We start from the raw sequence: 17,369 nt of genomic DNA, 5'->3' as shown, positions 1-17,369 counted from the left end.
TTATGTGGTGCTGAGGATCAAACCCAGTACCTCACAAATGCCAGGCGAGTGCTCTATCACTCAGCCACAACCCCAGCTCTCATTTTTGGTTCTGATCCTCAGACTTTATTGACCCCCACTCCAAAAATCATTACATACACCCAAGGTCAGGCCCAGAATTCTGCTTCATAGCAAGGACTTGAGGTGATTCTGCTGTAGAGCAGAGCACAGCTAGAAAATAGCACTCTGGAGTTAATTCACACTGTGGTCCCTGCCAGTTATTTCATCAGAATTAACCATGACACAAACATCACTAATATATCAGCATCATGACCCAGGAGCCCAGGTGCCTGATCCCTACCCTAACCCCCAACTGTCTCCCCATATGCCTGCTCCTGTTTAGTGTAAAAAGCACTGGAAGGAACTAACTGAGGTCTCCCTGCCTATCAGCCTGGTGAAGACCTCACGGTGCTCTGGTAGCACTGAGTACACACGCTGTCTCTTCAGCTTCGTCTTCAGCCCACAGTGTCTCCACAACCCAGAGGTGCTTAGGCTCAAGGTCCAGATCCTCTAGATCCTCCTCAGAATCTGATGACCACGTCCTCTTCTTCTGGCCAGAGCACTGAAGTTGAAGCCCAAGTTCTACCCTCTGTATGGAGTCAGAAAACTTGGACAGATCCACTTCCAGCTTCTCTGGATCTGATGACTGCTTCTCTTTCCACTTCAGGATAGAGGACTGGTTCTGAAGACTGGGATCTACCCCTTCAGTGGAGTCACAAAACTGACAACTCCACTTCCACCTCCTCCTCAGAATCAGATGACGACTCCTCTTTCCTCTTTTGGACAGAGGACAGTATGAAGGCTGGGAGTCCTACCTTCCAGGTCAAGTCAAAACCCTGACAATTTCCACCTCCACTTCTGAATCTGAAGACGACACCTCTTTTCTTTTCTGGACAGAAGACAGTCTGAATCCTGGGTTCTACACTCTGGGTCAAGTCAGAAAACTCTGGCAGATCTATTCATCTTCTTTGAATCCAGGGGTCACCCATTTGCTTCTTCTGGCAGGATGGCTGAGGCGGCAGGTGAGGCTGAGTAAAGAAACCCAAGTAAAGGTGCTGTTCAGAATCCAGCCTTTCACCACTAAGCCCAGTCCACCACCAGAAAACCCAAACCAGTGAACTCTTCCTTTCTCCTCAGCCATTTTACCTTTGCTGATAACCATCTGCCCCTGATTCGCCTTTCCATGGTCCCATCTCCCCGTTTTTAAAAATTTATCCTCATTATACAAACTTTCTCTTTTGGGGGGAGTGACCCTGCTTACATCCCCTCTATCCCTTTCCTCTGTTTGGATCTTATCTCCAAACCCAGTTCCTCTCTCCGCAGATTGACCTTCCACGTGGACTTCTTTGACCCACATCCTGTCCTGTCCTCCTTCAAAACTGGGCTTCTGTAGTCCACCTTTCCTGACTTCTCTATCCTTTCTTCCATGTCAGTCACGGTCTCAAATCTGTTCTCGCTCCAGCTCCTTCATCCGATGGTCCTGTAACTTTGTCATCCACCACTACCTCCAGGCAGTACCCTGAGGTGCTAGGCTGGGAATTCTGGTCCTCAGGCTTGGCAGACAGTTGACAAGTGGTCGTGAGTTCTCCCAAACTTGCTTCTCTTCCACAAAACCTAGACTCTGATCTGTGCAAACCCTTCTGCAATCTGGTTGAACATGCGCCTCTCCGGATAGGGGAGAAATCAGCAGTGATCAGTCCTGAGGAGAAACTTGTCCCATGTGTGCCAAGGGTTCCTGGAGTCTGTCCCTCCTCTCTGCACATTACCATTTGAGAGCTCAGTCTGGCCAAGAGGGAGAAGAATATCGAGGAAACTTAGGGAAAATAGAAATGATAAGTCCTGTCAAGAGGAAGATAATAAATATACACAAAAGACCAGGTACATTGAATTGTCAGCTGAAAAATGAAAACCCGTGGTTTTCAAAGCTATTCTGCTAAATGTCACTGGCCTTTACTGTCTTCAGGAATCTGTCCTGAGGACACATCCTAAGCCATCCTTGAGTTTGGGAGACATTTTGAGGATCTATAATACAAAACTGCATGTGCTCACACACTCTTCACATGGTGTCTATAATTTGGGGAGTTTATATGTCAACTAAAAGTCTGCCTCTCAATTCCAATTAATCTCACTTGCTTAGCAAATTTGGGATTCCCAGCATGGGTCGTGACACACATATTTCACTACCACTATGTACCTTAAAGAAAAATGTCACATATACAAAAAAAAAAAAAAACAAAAACAAAAAAACACAACAACAACAACAGGAAAGTTCTGTAATTCCAGACATTGTTTTCTCCTGGGGAAAGTGCATGGTACCTGAAGGAACTGGTGAGTTGCTCACCAACCTCCTAACTTAGGCCTCTGCTTTCTACCTTTGTAACTGAGTCATGCTTTGTCTCTCTCTCACCAAAATTTGTGAATAAATATATATTCAAAACAAAACATGTGACCGTTGTGAAGTGTAGAATTCAGCAGCATTAAGTACAACCATGTGTCTCTTGTGAGGGAGGTTTTTTTCCCAGATGTGTTTAGTTGATTTCATCATTGTGCACTCACGGCATACAGTGCGCTTACACCTATGGCTGTGACATCACTATGGAATATCATGTGATGGTGCCCTTTCATATATGTGATGTATTGGTCCATCATCGGCTAAAATTTTGTCATGTGAAGCGTGACTGTAGGTTTTCCTTGTGCAGTCACTACCACATTCCTATCTCTAGATTTTTTTTAATCACCCCTACAAGGTTTTGCAGCCTTGAAACACAAACTCCCTACTTCTCTTCCCACAGCTCCTGCTGACCATCATTCTACTTTCTATGAATTTAACAATTCTTGGTGCCTCGTCTGTCTTGCATAGTATGAACTCAAGAGTATTTGTCCCTATGTCTGGCTGATTTGTGCACTGATCTTAAGCTCCTATATTGGTGGAAATGTGTCAGCATTTCCTTTTTAGGGCTAATAGTTGAATTTGAGGATAGACTCCATCTTTTGTCCATTCATCCATTCATCCATTGACTGGCTTTGGATTGCTTCCACAGTTTGGCTCTAAAGTCTTTCTTTTAATATACTATTAGACCTTATGCACAGGCTTGTCTGTATGCTTTGTACTTTGATCTCTTCCATGACTCTAATGTATCCATACCAAATATGAATGAAGTGAACTTAGTTCATCCAACTTGCTGGCATAGTAAGTGTCCACCATATTAGGCAATCATAAATGTTCACAGTTGGATGAGGTCCCAGAGGCCTTCCAAGAGACCTGCATGTTCCTTGGCTTCTTCTTCACAGGCCTGAGCTGCCCTCTAAGTCTCTTCCTGATGTGAAAGGTGGTGCTGGTCAGGAAGCAGGTCCTATTACAGTAGAAGACCATTGCCAGGATGCTCTGTTTATCCAGTTTCCATTCATGATAACTGTGACCAACAGAGCTGGTTGGGTCCACCCATAACAACCAAGAAGTTCACACACTCTTCTAGTGGACAGCTTTCTAATGCACTCACATGCCACATGATGTTTCAGTCAGGGACAGCCCATGCCTCCATTTGTGGTCCCATAAGATTATATTGCCCAGAACATCAGAGCTATCTTAGCTTCTTAGTAACTGTACTCTGGTTTCCCACAATGACATTTGCTAAGACCTTATCTAATACTGAAGTGATTCATGATTATGCAAAAGTATCAAAATTCTGTTCCAGCTAAATTTTCTGTTGTGAACCATGAAAAGCCTTGATTATTTTGGCTACAAGTAGGCAGTGCTGGTCTTACTATATGTTGATATATTTTCCAAACTAAAGTAAATTCTTAGGTTTTGCCTAGAATCCACTGTTACCTCTCCACTTCTCTTTTCCTCCTATGGATGCAGTCTGATACAACAATGACAGTTATACTAGAGAGACGGCAGAGTGAACAGAAATGCTTTGCAAGGACCAGCCTTTCAGCATAAAGTCGCATAGAGAAACACTACAGCCCAGGTGCTTGGGCCTATCCCCACAGATTCTAATTGAATGGGAATGACAATGTTTTCACTGTTATAATTTTAGTTTTGGAAACTTCTGGTTGGACAAGGCAATAGGGATCCCAAAGAAACCAAAATCACTACAGTAGGAAATAAAGAAGAAATATTTTTGTGGGGAGGTGAGGTATGATCAGGGCCTTAGAGGGAAGGGCTATAGCAGGTCTTGAGTCCTCCAATGAGAGAGACCCTCTGAACCAGGCTGCAATCCTGGTGAGTGACAACCCCTTGCTCAGCCTTGGGGTCCATGTGAATAGAAGGCTTCCAAGGAAGCTCTGCCCACCTCTGCCTTGGCAGGCTCACGTGGCTGAGTCTTCTCCTTTCACCTTCACTTGTACTTTAGAAAGTCAATGCCCCTGTACCTTGATAAGTTCCCCATCATGATCCAAAGAACTAGTGAAACCCTGGGGGAAAAGAATGAGTGCCAAAGGTGAACTTTTGCCACTTCTACCCAACATGGAATTCACAGGGTCCAGACTTATTGTCCCCTCTGAAACAAATTCAAAAAGAGGGAAAAAGATAAGAAATGTCAATCATTAGAAATTTAAATTGCTGAGAGAAGCCAGACCAAAGAAAGAACAGCTCACTGGCCAGATGAGGAGTCTCCAAGCCACAGAGCAGGAGAACAGCTGGGCAAGGCAGTAGTGTCCCTAAGCAGAAAGGACAGAATTGGTACCTAAGGACACATGGCAACTAGAGGTCACAGTGCAGAAACCAGACTGAAGCAGCCTCCCAGATCTGGGCTATGGAAGGTGGGAATCGAGAACTGGGTGGGGTCCAGGAGTTCTGGCTCTGCCCCTCTTCACCACATGGCTTCCTGGACGTCCAAGTGTGGCTTCCATCCTCTACCTGAAACATAAAAGCACCCAGATAAATGTCCCCTGGAGGGTTGGACATGTGGTTTCTGTCACCATTGTCACTTTTACTCCCGCAACAAGGATTCACTACCTGAGAGGGTAGGAGTGGAACAATGGGGCTCTAGCCTGTCCTCTGATTTTTAACTTCTTGTCCTGTTTGCACTTGGTAGAAGAAATGACAGCAGTATAGCATAGTTTTCTTGAACTTATAGTAAAAACAAACATTTAAACTACCTTAATATCAGTTAGAAGAAATCAATGAAACCAAAGGACACATATAGCCCACCTGAGAGGAAGGAAGAATGGACACATCTCATCCCTGCAGAGACTGGAGCTGCAGCTGCATCTGACAGCTTTGTACCTGCACCAATGTCGCATTGCCTTCTGCCTCTGGATTCCCAAGAGAGACGCCCAATTCAGGTCTGTCTACATAGTATAGGCTCACTGTAATGTGCTCCCTGCTGGCCCTTCTTACCAGTGACTCCTAGGCCTGAGGCTTTCTATGCATTCCCTAAAATTCTTCCAAAATGGGGTCCAACCACCTCCCAGGCCTCCTTAGCAACTGTGTTGCTCATCACTTTCTAGACCAAAAATGGAGTCCTCATGTGGAATTAAGCCCTCTCTACAATTTTTCCACCATTAAATTCCTTTACCACCTATCTTCTAAATGCCCTCTCTTTCCTCTTTATCTTGTATTTCCTGTCAAGCTGGTTTCATACATTTGTATCTCATTAAAAATGACCTATTCTTTTTTAATATTTATTTTTAGTTGTAGTTGGACACAATACCTTTATTTTATTTATTTTTATGTGGTGCTGAGGATCGAACCCAGGGCCTCACATGTACTGGTGAGTGCTCTACTGCTGAGCCCCAACCCCAGACCCAAAAATGACCTATTCTTAAAGTCAGCCTAAAAACTAACACCTACCTGGGCAGGGTGGCACCCATCTGTACTCTCAGCTACTCAGAGGTTCAGGCAAGAGGATCGCTGGAGCCCAGGAGTTGGACAACAGGCTGTGCAAAAAAAAAAAAAAAAAAAAAGCGAAACCCTGTCTGTAAAACAAAACAAATCTGTGCTTTGTTCCCAGATCAGTCACCCTCTGCAGCCTGGCAGTGCTAAGGCCCATTATAAGATGGTATCATGTTCCCTGCCCCTTGCCCTAATCCCGCTGCACTGAACACCTCAGGAAGGCAGGGTCTTATCCAAATATCCAAATATTTAAAAATACTAAGCTGACTTCTTTTTATCTTGCAAAGTGTTTATGTTATAGTACTTAGTCTATGACGTGGTCATAAGGCACTGGGCTATGGATAAAGCTTCATTCATTCATTCATGTGTTCAACAAAACATTATGAAGTGGGTCCTCCATGTCAGGGAATAGGAACCTGGGGAAGGAGATCTATCAACAGCTTTTTGAATAAGTGCTCAATGTAAACCAAGCCATCCACTAGCAAATTGGTGGGAGAGGGATGACAAATTGGTGGGAGAGAAATAAACCAGGGTCAGGTCCTGACCTATGGGGGACACAGATGTGAGCACCTGGAAAAAGCAGAAGGGAAGTGGGTGAGGACGGAGATGGGGAAACTGAGTCAACTGCACTGGCAATAAGCAGCCTCAGGTGCGGCAGAGGGTTTCTCAGTAGCATCAGGGTGTGAGAGGTGCCCTGCAGAAGGTGTCTGTCCAACAGAGGCCTCCGGACCAAGGGTTAATTCTGGATAGGGATGGTGTAGTCCTGTCTTAAGATGGTCAGCCTGAATTCTTTTTAAGGATGAGGACACCAAATGGAGGTCCTTCCTGGTTGTGCCCCTAAGGAGCATCCTGATTTCTTTCCCCAGCTACCTGGCTAGTGACATGGAGAAGGATAACAGGGCTCCTACACAAGACATCTTTAGTTGCGGAAGGAGAAGTGGGAATTAATGCTTCATGGGTGAAGAATGGCTGTTTATGGTGATGGAAAAGCTCTCCCGATGGATAATACAGCTCATGCCCCACATGATGACGTTATGGCCAACGATGGAACAATGCACCACATACATGAATTTGTCCCACAGTATGACAGCACAGTGAGATTGTAGCCATCTCAGTTGGTGTAAGAGCACTCTAGGATGTTTATACAATGATGAATCACCCTATAACACATTTTTAGGAATATATCTCCATTTTTAAGTGAGACATGCATGTAATTGAGACAATTCACCCTCTATACAGCACAATGGTTAACATGGCGAGTTTTCTACACATTTAAACACATTTTGTGGACAGAAAGATAAAACATGGATTGAATGCCCAGCTGTAAAGCAAAAGGCTAAGTTAGGACGTTTGGAAGCAGCTCCCCAGTTCCACTGGGTGCTGGGTCACATCCCATGCACTTCCCATCTTCTCAGCAAATATTATTCTCTGTCTTCAATCAGAAAATCTCCCATTTGTTTCTTTTTTCTACATGTGAGACTTTCCATAGGGTGCATAGGTGACAATGAAATATGCAGGTCAAGAGCAATGTCTGTGCTCCCAAATATGCTATGTAACTGGAGAGAGATTGATTGGAACTGAGAGGCTAACCTGAGGTGATCCATAGACTCCCAGATAGTGTAGACACTCTAGGAAAACCATGAGCATGTTTACAATTTCCTATGATTTTATGACCTCAAAAGGAATCCTTGTGTCAAACATGCCTAAGTGCAGAGTGTGTGTCCCCTTAACAGATTTCTGAAAACAGTGAAGGCCAGTGGCACTTAGCAGATTAGATTTGCTAAACTGAGTGTTTCCTTTTAGGGTTTTCAAGTGATAATTCAGTGTGCTTGGGTTCTTTTGTACATACTGAGCTCCTTCTTGGGAGGTCATGTCATTTCTGCCCTCCCCCTTCTTCCTTGCCATACTCCTTAATCTCCCACTGCACTGAACTCTGAAATGGAAATGCCCAGAGGTTGGGTATCTAACATGTGTTGTGTTGACAATGGAGAGAAGAACCCGGGTCCAGACAGAAGTGAAAGAGGGAGTCAGAGACCCATAGGTTAGTTTGGCAAAGTGGACAGAGTTTGGATCAGTCACAGCAGAGACCATCTCCTCTAGAACTCTAGGACAGGTGCACATACCAGTCTGACAGTTACAGGTGTTTTCCTTCAAACTGGTTGCCAGGTTGGAATGAGTGATGACATCAGAGGCTTCCAACCTTCCTGATTGGAAGGGACAGACTCTGTGGACCACTGGCAGTGCAGTGGGCAACAGTTTGTTCTCAGCACTGTTCTTCACCTGATTTCTCCTGTTTGGAGAAGAGCAAACAGACTCCTATTCAACCAAATTCTGGAAGAAAGATTTACCTTAATAAGAACCTAGGTTTTGTAGAAGGAAGACAGAGTATTGGAGAACTTATGGCAGATCAACAAATCTCCCCGTCTGGGCAATCTCCTTCCCAGTCTGGGCAATCGCCTTCCCAGTCTGGGCAATCGCCTTCCCAGCCGAGCACCTCACAATCCCACCTGGGGGTGGTGGTAGATGATGAAGTGGCAGGTCCATCAGGTGAGGGAGCTAGAGTGAGAACTGATTTGACATGATGACTGGTAAGGATGAAGGGGTAGAGCAGTCAGGAAAGGTGGGAAGCCCACTTTTGAAGTTCAGAATAGGCCACGGGACAAGGAAGTCCACATGGATGGAAAATCTACAGAGAAAGGAATTGGGCTAGAAGATGAGATCTAAGTTCAGGAAGTGGGTAGAGGGAATGTAAAAAGGGTCACTCCACCCATGAGAGAAAGTGTCCATAATGAGGAAGAGTTTTGAGGAACAAGGAGATGGGACAATGATACAGAGAATCAGGGGAAGACGGCTACCAGCCAAGGGGAGAGATGGAACAATAGCTCAGAAGGCAACAGTTGAAGTCTGGGGTGTGGGAGGTGAACTGGGATCAGAGGATGAAAGGATGAGTTCCAAATTCAGGAGCTTGACTCTGCTTCCTTTACTCAGCTCTGTGGGTAAAACCCTGCCTCCCATGTCGGTCCTCGAGGAAGAGAGAGTGGACCTCAGAATCTGAGGGAGACTCGGAGGATGATCCCCCGGGGATTTTTGATTCTGCACCCTGGGTAGAATCTGGTCTCCTGCCTGAGACCACTGGCATAAAGAGAAAGAGAGAGTCCTCCACTGAATCTGAGGATGAGCTAGAGGATGTGGAAAGTGAGCTAAATCACCCCTGGGATGTGGAGGCACTGTGTGGCCTCAAAATGAAAGTCAAAAAACGGCGCATGGACTTGGTGCAACCAGAACACCATGAGGTTTTCAACAGGCTTCTAGGTAGGGAGACACCCAGGTAGCGACCTCCAATCCTGCTCTTTACACAAAGAAGGAACTTATAGCCTCTGCACTTTTCCAAAGAGACCTGCTATCCCTGAGATCCCCATTCCTGGAGGACTGAGGACCCATGTACCCTGTGAAACTCTTAGATGATGGATGATTACATTACTCCTGAAAAATGACCCTGCTTGGGATCACAGAGCTTGATTCCAATTATCCTCACTGATTGCAGACACTGTGGCTCTACTAGATTTCCTCCTCCCTGAGGGGTGACCATCAAATGAGAAAATAACATAGTAACTCTAATTCTGAGGTGGTGCATTCTTGGGGGATGATGGGCCCTCGCGGTTTAATCCAAGTTCTTAGTCATACAGACATCTATCTCTTACCCCAACCCTCACTCAGTTGTTTCCCTGGGGGGTTTCAGGGCAAAGCAGCTTTCCCAGGAATGTTCCTGTCCTTTTCCTATCCAACTGGGATATTTGGCTCTTTTGGGCTCTATTGCACTCCAATCCCACACCTTCTCCAATGGAGGTCCTATTCTTCTCTCTGTTCTCTATCACCCATGAAGCCCCTTCTGGTTCCCAACTAACACCAGTGTTCTGTTCACAGAGGATCCTGTTGTCAAAAGATTCCTGGCCTGGGACAAGAATCTGAGAGTGTCTGACAAGGTGAGGTTGTTCTCCACTGGGCAGTGATCCTGCTCCAGCACAGCCTGGAGAGGGGAGGGCTTTCTAGCCCATGGTCCTTCTGTCTCCATGTAGAACCAACAAGATGTGCCAAGTCCTGACCCTTTGTGACTTGTCAACATCTCCCTTCAGGGCCTAGCAGTTCCATGCAGTGAGGACAGGTGGACCTTGCTTCTGCTTGGGGTGTTGCATTCCTATCCTCCCCTCTCTGCTATTGTTATCTGAGATTTTGGGCACCTCTCCTCTTTTATTTTTTTAAATGTTTTTTTTTAGTTGTAGATGGACAGAATACCTTTATTTTTTTATCTTTATGTGGTGCTGAGGATCAAATCCAATGCCTCACAGGTGCTAGCAAGCTCTCTACCACTGAGCCACAACCCCAGTGCTCAACAGCCTTTTATCTGTGATGCTAGGGATTGAACCCAGGGCCCCGTGCATTCGAGGCTAGCAAGCACTCTACAGAGTGAGCTATATCCTTATTGCTGGGGCTCCTCTCCTCTTTACACTTCTTGGGACGCCCCATTCTCCAGCTTACCCAAGACCCTCCTCACCCAGCTCACCTACATGCCTTTCCTCAAAAGGTCCCCTCAGAGATGATCCTACAGTACACACTAAGCCTCCTCTTCCCCCGACTGCTCAGACTGTCACAGGTCCTTCCCCAAATCAGCAGGTCTCCTTACTTGGCGACCTTCTCTTAGGGGCACTCTTCACCCCAGACTCCCATTCCTCTGTCCCCTCTTTCCTCCTCTTCCAGGATGTGACCTCTCTCTGTGTTCTTCCTCTCTCTCCATCAGTACCTCCTGTCTATGGTCATAGCTTATTTTAGCCGAGCTGGCCTCTTCTCCTGGCAGTACCAGAGAATCCACTTCTTTCTGGCCCTGTGAGTATTTGGTCTCCTTCATCAATCAGGACTCACTACCTGGGAGGGTAGGAGGGGAGCAGAGGGGCACTAACCTTTCTTTGACTTTTAGCCTCTTTGTCCTGTTTGCTCCGTGTACACGAGACCACAGCACTGTAGTATAGTTTGTTTTTCTTTTCCACACTTCCCTAGTCAAAGCAAACACACATGCTCCCTAAAGGCCAGTTGTTAAAGATTCAAGGAAACCAAGGAAACACAAAGCCCACCTGAGAGGAGTGGAGGAAAGCATGGGCACCTCCTATCCCTGGCAGAGACTGGAGGTGCAGCCACATCTGACTGCTCTTCCTTCCTGTATCTATACCAACATTGCTCTGTTTTCTGCCTCTGGATTTCCAAGACAGATGCCCAATTCCCAGCCTGACACAGGTCCAGTATAGGGTGGTCCCCTCTGGTTCTTCATACAGGAGTCTTCTCACATTTGTGGCTCTTTCTACACACCCCCTGAAAATTCTTCCAAGATGGGTCCAACCACCCCTTAGGCCTCTCCCACAACTGTGTTGCTCAATGCTTTCTAGAAAAAGGCTGGAGTCCTTCAGAAGGTGTGTGTCTGGCAGAGTCCTCTGGACCAAGGTGTGGTCCTCCATAACACTTAATAGGGCTGGTGCATTCCTGTCTGAAGATGGTCCTCTGGGAGTCCATTTGGGAAGCTGACTCCAAGGGCAGGTCCTTCTTGGTTGTGCCTCTAAAGAGCAACCTGGTTTCTTTCCCCAGCTACCTGGCTAATGACATGGAAGAGGACAACCAGGCTCCTAAACAAGAGATCTTTCGTTTCCTCTATGGGAAGAGCTACGCCCAGCGTCCCCTGTTCCACAAACTGCGCTATCAGTTCATCTGCTCTATGGGCTGGAACACTCGGGTTTCCAAGGAGGAGTGTGAGGAGGTGAGTGGTGCTGTGTGTGCTTGTGGGGGGAGAGGGATGGGCTGACTGGAGAGACAGGAAGGTGGGTGGCTGCAGGTGGGCTCTGGGGAGGAGAAAGCTCAGGAGGGAGGGAAGGACTTCCTGTGCAGTCCTCAGTTTTGCATTTATCCATGTTACTAAGTATTCTTGATGGATCCAAGCAGAAATATTCCTAATGTTAAACCAGTATTCTACTCAAATCAGGGACAATGATAAAGCTTGTCTCTTGATAAAATCAACTTTTCAAATTTGATGGGAAGAGACACCAAAAGGATTCTATCTGTCAAAGCATCTTTATAAATGCTTAATTTAGTTATCTGATACAGGAAAATATACTCGATTTTTATTGAAAAAAAATCTGAAAAAATGTGTCCTACATTTTATATAACATGATTCTGATGTGTCGTCCATGTGAGTAATAGCTGAAATAATGTTGTGATATCCATATATAGCTACTTCATTTGTCACCAGGCTAAATAAATCTAATAATTACACCTTGCTATATCACCTCCTTTGTAGCTGACAGAACTTAGTTAATAGAATCAACATTGTATTTGTTGAGATATTTGTATAATGTTGAATCACGGTGACTAGAAAGTCCAAATCAAGGTGAAGTAATTTTAAGGAATGGGAAAATAAATTAACCATAACTTCAAAACCCTCAATATCCTGTAAAGTCATCAGCTTTGGTGGGGGCTCTTTTCCTTTCCAGATTCAAGCTTATAATCCGGAGCTCTGGGTGTGGCGCCGAGATCGCACCCTCATTGCCTAGAAGTCCTGGTACCATGGAGGCCTGAGGGGAGGGACAAAACTCTGCATCCCTGGCTTGATGACAGAGTCAGTGATTATCTATTCAGGATGCTCGAGGACCTAACTTCTTGATCCTGTTCTGTCCACCTCCACCCACAGCCACCCTCTGCAGATGGTGAAACAACCTGAATCTCCAAGTCAGCTTCATGGTCTCAAACCCCAACCACACAGATGACCCCCTAGAGGTGTGCTGGGTGCTCTGAGGCTGCTCAGCCAGACCTGAGAGAGAACAGTTTATCACTCAGGATGTGTAAAAATCCTTAACCCACAGCAATTGGGCCCACATGTCAGCTTTGATGAATGGTTGATCTTGGTCTAAAGTTAATATCCTTTAGCCATGAATCTCTCTCTCCTCCTGTAAATTCTTTTTTTACCTCTCCTTTTAATTCATCTTGGGTCACTTATCCCTTAAGGATACTAAGCACGGAGATAATTTATTTACAGGATTGTCACAGTTTTAGTACATATGATAAATGTTGTTTATTTTGAACTATGGTTATTTTAAATAGTTTTGAGATAGATGTTGTTCAGAAAATTGTTGTTTCTTATTGGTTTTGTGATTAGTGTTATAACATGTTTGTGCACATAAATATTTCTCTCAAGATTTTAATCTTTTTATCTATTACTTTTATACCTCAGTAGTATTATCCCATAGTCTTATAAATATAGTTTTTATTTGATGTTCAATCATCAATATTGTGACTATTGAGCTGCTAGTATTTAACTTACCTTGACATGTTTTCTGTCATTTTTAAATATGTATCATTCGAGAGCACATGTGTTATGTGCTTGTGAAGAGCACAGCACAGTGCATTTGTGAAAAAACTGAATAAAGTTGAAAATCTCCTTACCTTAATGATACATATGATCATGTCATTCCAGATTGGTTGTTCGCTGTCAAATGATACTGCTGTTTAACAGTGTTGTTTTTAATTGACCAAATTTGTAACCTGTGGGGGAGAAAACCACCTCAATTATTTTTCATGTAGCAGAACAACAGAGAAGGTTGTAGAACTTAAACTAGAGACTGGAAACAGGAAACACAGGGAGGATGTTGCAAGAGAGAACACAGGAATAAGTGGAGGAAGGAACCAGGCAGGCCTGGCATCCAGGAGACACCAAGAGGCTTCTAGAACCCCACATAGCTCCAAAGGTGTTTGAAGGAGAGTGAATTACAGGTGAGTTGAAAACAGATCTCTTCCAGTAAAATACTTATCCTGCCAAGGTGGAGGGTCCTCTTTTGGGGTTCACTTCTGGGGTCGCCATGCATTAGCCTTCCCCTCACCACTGCCCAGCCGCCAGCCTCCCCACTTCTTTTTGACCTCAAGCACTTGATGCACAAAAGTCAGCATTCTTTGCGATTCATCATGCCTACCAGGGACTAATTGTGGACAACAGTCCTTCAATTAACCAAAACGCCTTTCAAATATGCATGAATGTTCAGAAAGCACTCACAGTCCGGGTGCTCGGGTACCTCAACAGAAAATTGGCCACTCTTTGATGGGTCCCTTTCAAATTCAATGTAAACCAGCAAGATGATCAGATCAGAGCTGACGGCACCCAGGCCTACGGTCTGCTAATGAGAAAATGGCAGCCTGGAACGGCTACACAGCCCACGAAGCCCTGCATCCAAAAACAGCACGCGAGCCCTTAGAGAAGGCTGGGCACAGCACTGACAGAACAGATGACCTTGAGAAGTCCAGGGGTGCCAGCAGAGAGAAAGGGAGAACTTGGAATCAGGAGCTGGAGTGACACACAATACAATTTTTTACCTCCAAATGCCTCCATCTGGTCACAGCTATCACCACAACCATGTGCTCAGCACGGGTGGACCACATGTTTGCTTGTTAGTATGCTGACTTCATGTTAAGAATGAAGGAAAGAAACTTGGAGGAGGACCTCTCAGCAGCCCTCCCTGACACCTCAGAGGACACGAGGCCACGTCTGGACATGCTGGGTTTGTCAGAAATTCGGGAGGAGGTGTACTGACATCTAGGGGGCAGAGGCTGGGGTGCTGCTCACTGTCCTCTACTGCACAGGGCAGTGCCTCAACAACAAATCATTTCCAGGTTGGGGTCAAGAGCAGGAGGTTGGAAATGTCAACGATGCTGAGGCTGAGAAATGGGGACATGGAGTAATTAAAAAGTATGGATTCCAGGAGGAGGAAGTCCAAGGAGAGGTCCCAACTCTGAACCTAACAGCGTCTTGTCTGGGAATGAGGCTCTGAATCTTTCTGAGCCTCAGTTCCCAGTTCTGTCCAGTGGGGATGACACTCCCCACTCTGTAGGGTGGCTGCGAGAATCTGGGATGACGCGAGTAACGGCACCTGCCATCTGATGGATGGGAGCTGTGATGGTAATGGGCATTATTATTGTTATTTACTCCTTTTCCAACCACTACACAGGGACAGGACAAACTTGTTGTGCTCCTGCTAATCAGGCACCGTGGCAAACATCCCCTCAGTCCTCTGAGGAATAAACTAGTCTCACTTCAAACAATTGTTACAGTTAGAATCCAATTGACTCCAGACAAAAGTATTGAGATAATCAGCATATTAAAGCCAACACTATAACCATATGTTAATTATGTAAATGATTCATTTTAATCAGCTGGAACCATGTAACGAGTAACTAGGAATGCAAATGCAGGGCGTTATTAAAAACCTCATTATTATTCATCTTGGTTCCGTGCGTGAACGTATCCATCCAAACAGATGAATTAATAGTGAGAGGAGAGATGAAGGTGCTGCAGGGAGACTCTGCGGGACACCATCTGTCCGCCTGTGCCTCCCGCTCGGGTCTCCACTTTGCAGAAAAGCCCGAGGAGGCTGGCAAGAGGGGGCCCGGGCTTCCTCCGCCAGGCCTGCCCAGCCCCTGGCTTTCTGTGTTTGGGTGTTTGCCTTTGCCGTTGGGCTGGTGGCCGTGAGATGGCATAGATGTCATCTGCTGTTCTGCTCACTGAGGGTTTGGATGCACATAGCTCCCCCGTTCAGGGCTGAGCTGTGGAAGCCTCCAACTTCCTGTCTGATTCCTCTTGCAGCTTCCTGGTGACATGTGTCCCAACAAGGCTGGTTTCCTCCTCGGCAGCAGAGCAGAGGAGTCCTCCGTGATTATCATGACTGGCCAGGGACTGTGGTATGGCCATGTGGCTATTATTGAGAGCTTCCTGTGAGTGCCGTTCGCTCCATGTTCGGTTCTCCCACTTGCTCTTCAGCACATCTGAGTCTCAGGTAAAGAAGTTTCCAGACTGTAAAATCACACAGCAAGTCACTGGCAGAGACAGCTGCCAACCGTACCGCGACCTGCTCTCACCTCTCCGGCTAAGTGGACGCTTCCAGGAGAAAGTCATCCTTTGGGAGGGAGGGAACCCAGCCTATCCGACATTCCCATGACTTGCACAGCGACTGGGCACCAAGGATCTGGGCTCCGCATGACTTATACACGGGCTCATTTTATCTCCCCCCCCCCAATCTCCTTAAAGTAGTTCATAGCCCCATTTGATAAAGATGACAGAACTCAGCCAGAAGGAGCCCAACGAGGTCATCAGAGGCAGAATGGGAACTCAGATCCAACCACAATGCTCCCCAGCCCTGCTGCTGGAATCCCACAGGAGTGATGAAATGTCGCTGTGGGTACCACCGCGAGGGCAGCCCAGGCAGAGCAGTTGAACAATCTGGTGATAGAGTCCAGATCTGGACCCAGGCCTGGTTGACCCTCCCTGCTTCCCCTACTGCTCTGAGAGGGAGACCACCCTTGAGCCCCCCAAATCATCTTCTCCCTCTATCTTGGTACCGTCCTCAACCAGGGCTGTCCAAGAGGCCCAACTGCCACGAAGGGGACATGCCACATCTGCTTGGTCCAACATGGTGACAGCAGTCAGGTGAGACTGCTGAGCATCTGAAACACGCCCAGTGCACCCAGGGAACTAAGTCCTTTATTTTATTTAATCTCAATTGATTTAAATAGTCACATATGGCTCTTGGTTGCCACACTGAACAGCCCAGCTGCAGATTTCCACAAAGGCCATGCCATCGTTTCCTGCTCACGTGCGTTGGGGCATGCTGGCCAGAGGTGAGAACCTAGGGCAGTTCTGTAAAACAGGCGATGGACGGCTGCACGGGTAGCTCTTCCTCCTCAGTCCAGGTCCTTTGCATTGGAAGAAATATTCTCTACTCCTCTCATGCAGTTGAGATGGGGTGGGGATCCCAGGTCTCAGACAGTCTTCCTTTGTTGAATTAATCTCAGGATCCCTGTCCAGCTCTCTCTTCTCACCATCAATTCCCTGAACTGTGCTAGGACATCTGCTTTATATTTTTTAAAATTGAATTAAAACTAATGGTGTCTTGACACCTTCACAGAACCTTTTCAAGTCTATAAAGACTCTTGACAGATGATGCTGGTTTCCCAGCAATGCTTAAACGGCGAAAACAGGTCTTCTTAAGACAAATAGCAAAGAAACATGATGGAATCTCAAGCACAAACTTGGGAAAAATGTAGGGACATTCTTCTTTCTCTCTTTACTGAGGACCCTTGGGCTAATGATGAGTTTAGTTGTATGTGTGCATGGGTGTGTGTGCAAATTCATGATGAATATCCTCATAAAAATCTGGATCTTTATTTCTTTTGAAATCAGGAAACCTGGTAGCCCAGAGTCCATCTATGGCATGCTGATGAGTGAAAGATAACCTCTTCAGACAGGATGTGTGAGGGGACACTTCTGTATTTATTTTTTATAGTTCCTATTATAGTGACTGGTGTAATTATATGGAAGGGTGTGCGGCTCCAAGTCTGGCGCTGGAGAAGGGAATCTAATCAGCTTGCAGTAGTCTCTAACTCTGTGACACAAACTTGGAAAGATAGTTGC

The 17,369-nt window shown here is 45.9% G+C and overlaps 2 protein-coding genes and 1 long non-coding RNA gene across 5 annotated transcripts in view; 2 read left to right on the top strand and 1 right to left on the bottom strand.

Annotated features, from left to right (window-relative positions):
* LOC308652360 overlaps positions 1–7,089 on the top strand; it is a 33,433-nt gene extending 26,344 nt beyond the window's left edge. The window contains exons 4-6 of one of the 2 annotated variants that reach the window (XR_014022772.1): positions 707–1,061; positions 5,154–5,328; positions 6,745–7,089. This is a non-coding gene — a long non-coding RNA (uncharacterized lncRNA). Of the gene's footprint in view, positions 1–706; positions 1,062–5,153; positions 5,387–6,744 lie in introns of those variants that run through there. The other variant, XR_014022773.1, reaches the window with a different exon arrangement.
* Positions 5,835–17,369, bottom strand: part of ZNF12 (zinc finger protein 12) — a 1,264,586-nt gene continuing 1,253,051 nt past the window's right edge. The window contains exons 7-9 of one of the 2 annotated variants that reach the window (XR_014022764.1): positions 13,358–13,456; positions 8,002–8,168; positions 5,835–5,896 (exon numbers count right to left, since the gene is read on the bottom strand). The gene's annotated coding sequence lies outside the window, so the exon portion shown is untranslated. Of the gene's footprint in view, positions 5,897–8,001; positions 8,169–13,357; positions 13,457–17,369 lie in introns of those variants that run through there. The other variant, XR_014022769.1, reaches the window with a different exon arrangement.
* On the top strand, positions 8,460–12,817 carry LOC308651229 (speedy protein E4-like; the record flags this gene model as incomplete). The annotated part of the gene is made up of 6 exons (XM_081298179.1): positions 8,460–8,466; positions 8,987–9,190; positions 9,803–9,861; positions 10,674–10,759; positions 11,510–11,678; positions 12,409–12,817. The coding sequence occupies 6 exons, from the start codon at positions 8,460–8,462 to the stop codon at positions 12,466–12,468; spliced, it is 585 nt and encodes a 194-aa protein (XP_081154305.1). The 3' UTR covers positions 12,469–12,817.

Source organism: Spermophilus citellus, assembly GCF_964194105.1.
Source record: "Spermophilus citellus genome assembly, chromosome: 6".
Taxonomy (NCBI): Eukaryota; Metazoa; Chordata; class Mammalia; order Rodentia; family Sciuridae; genus Spermophilus; species Spermophilus citellus.
The sequence above is the reverse complement of the archived record's forward strand: the minus strand, read 5'-3'. Positions and strand labels throughout refer to the sequence as shown.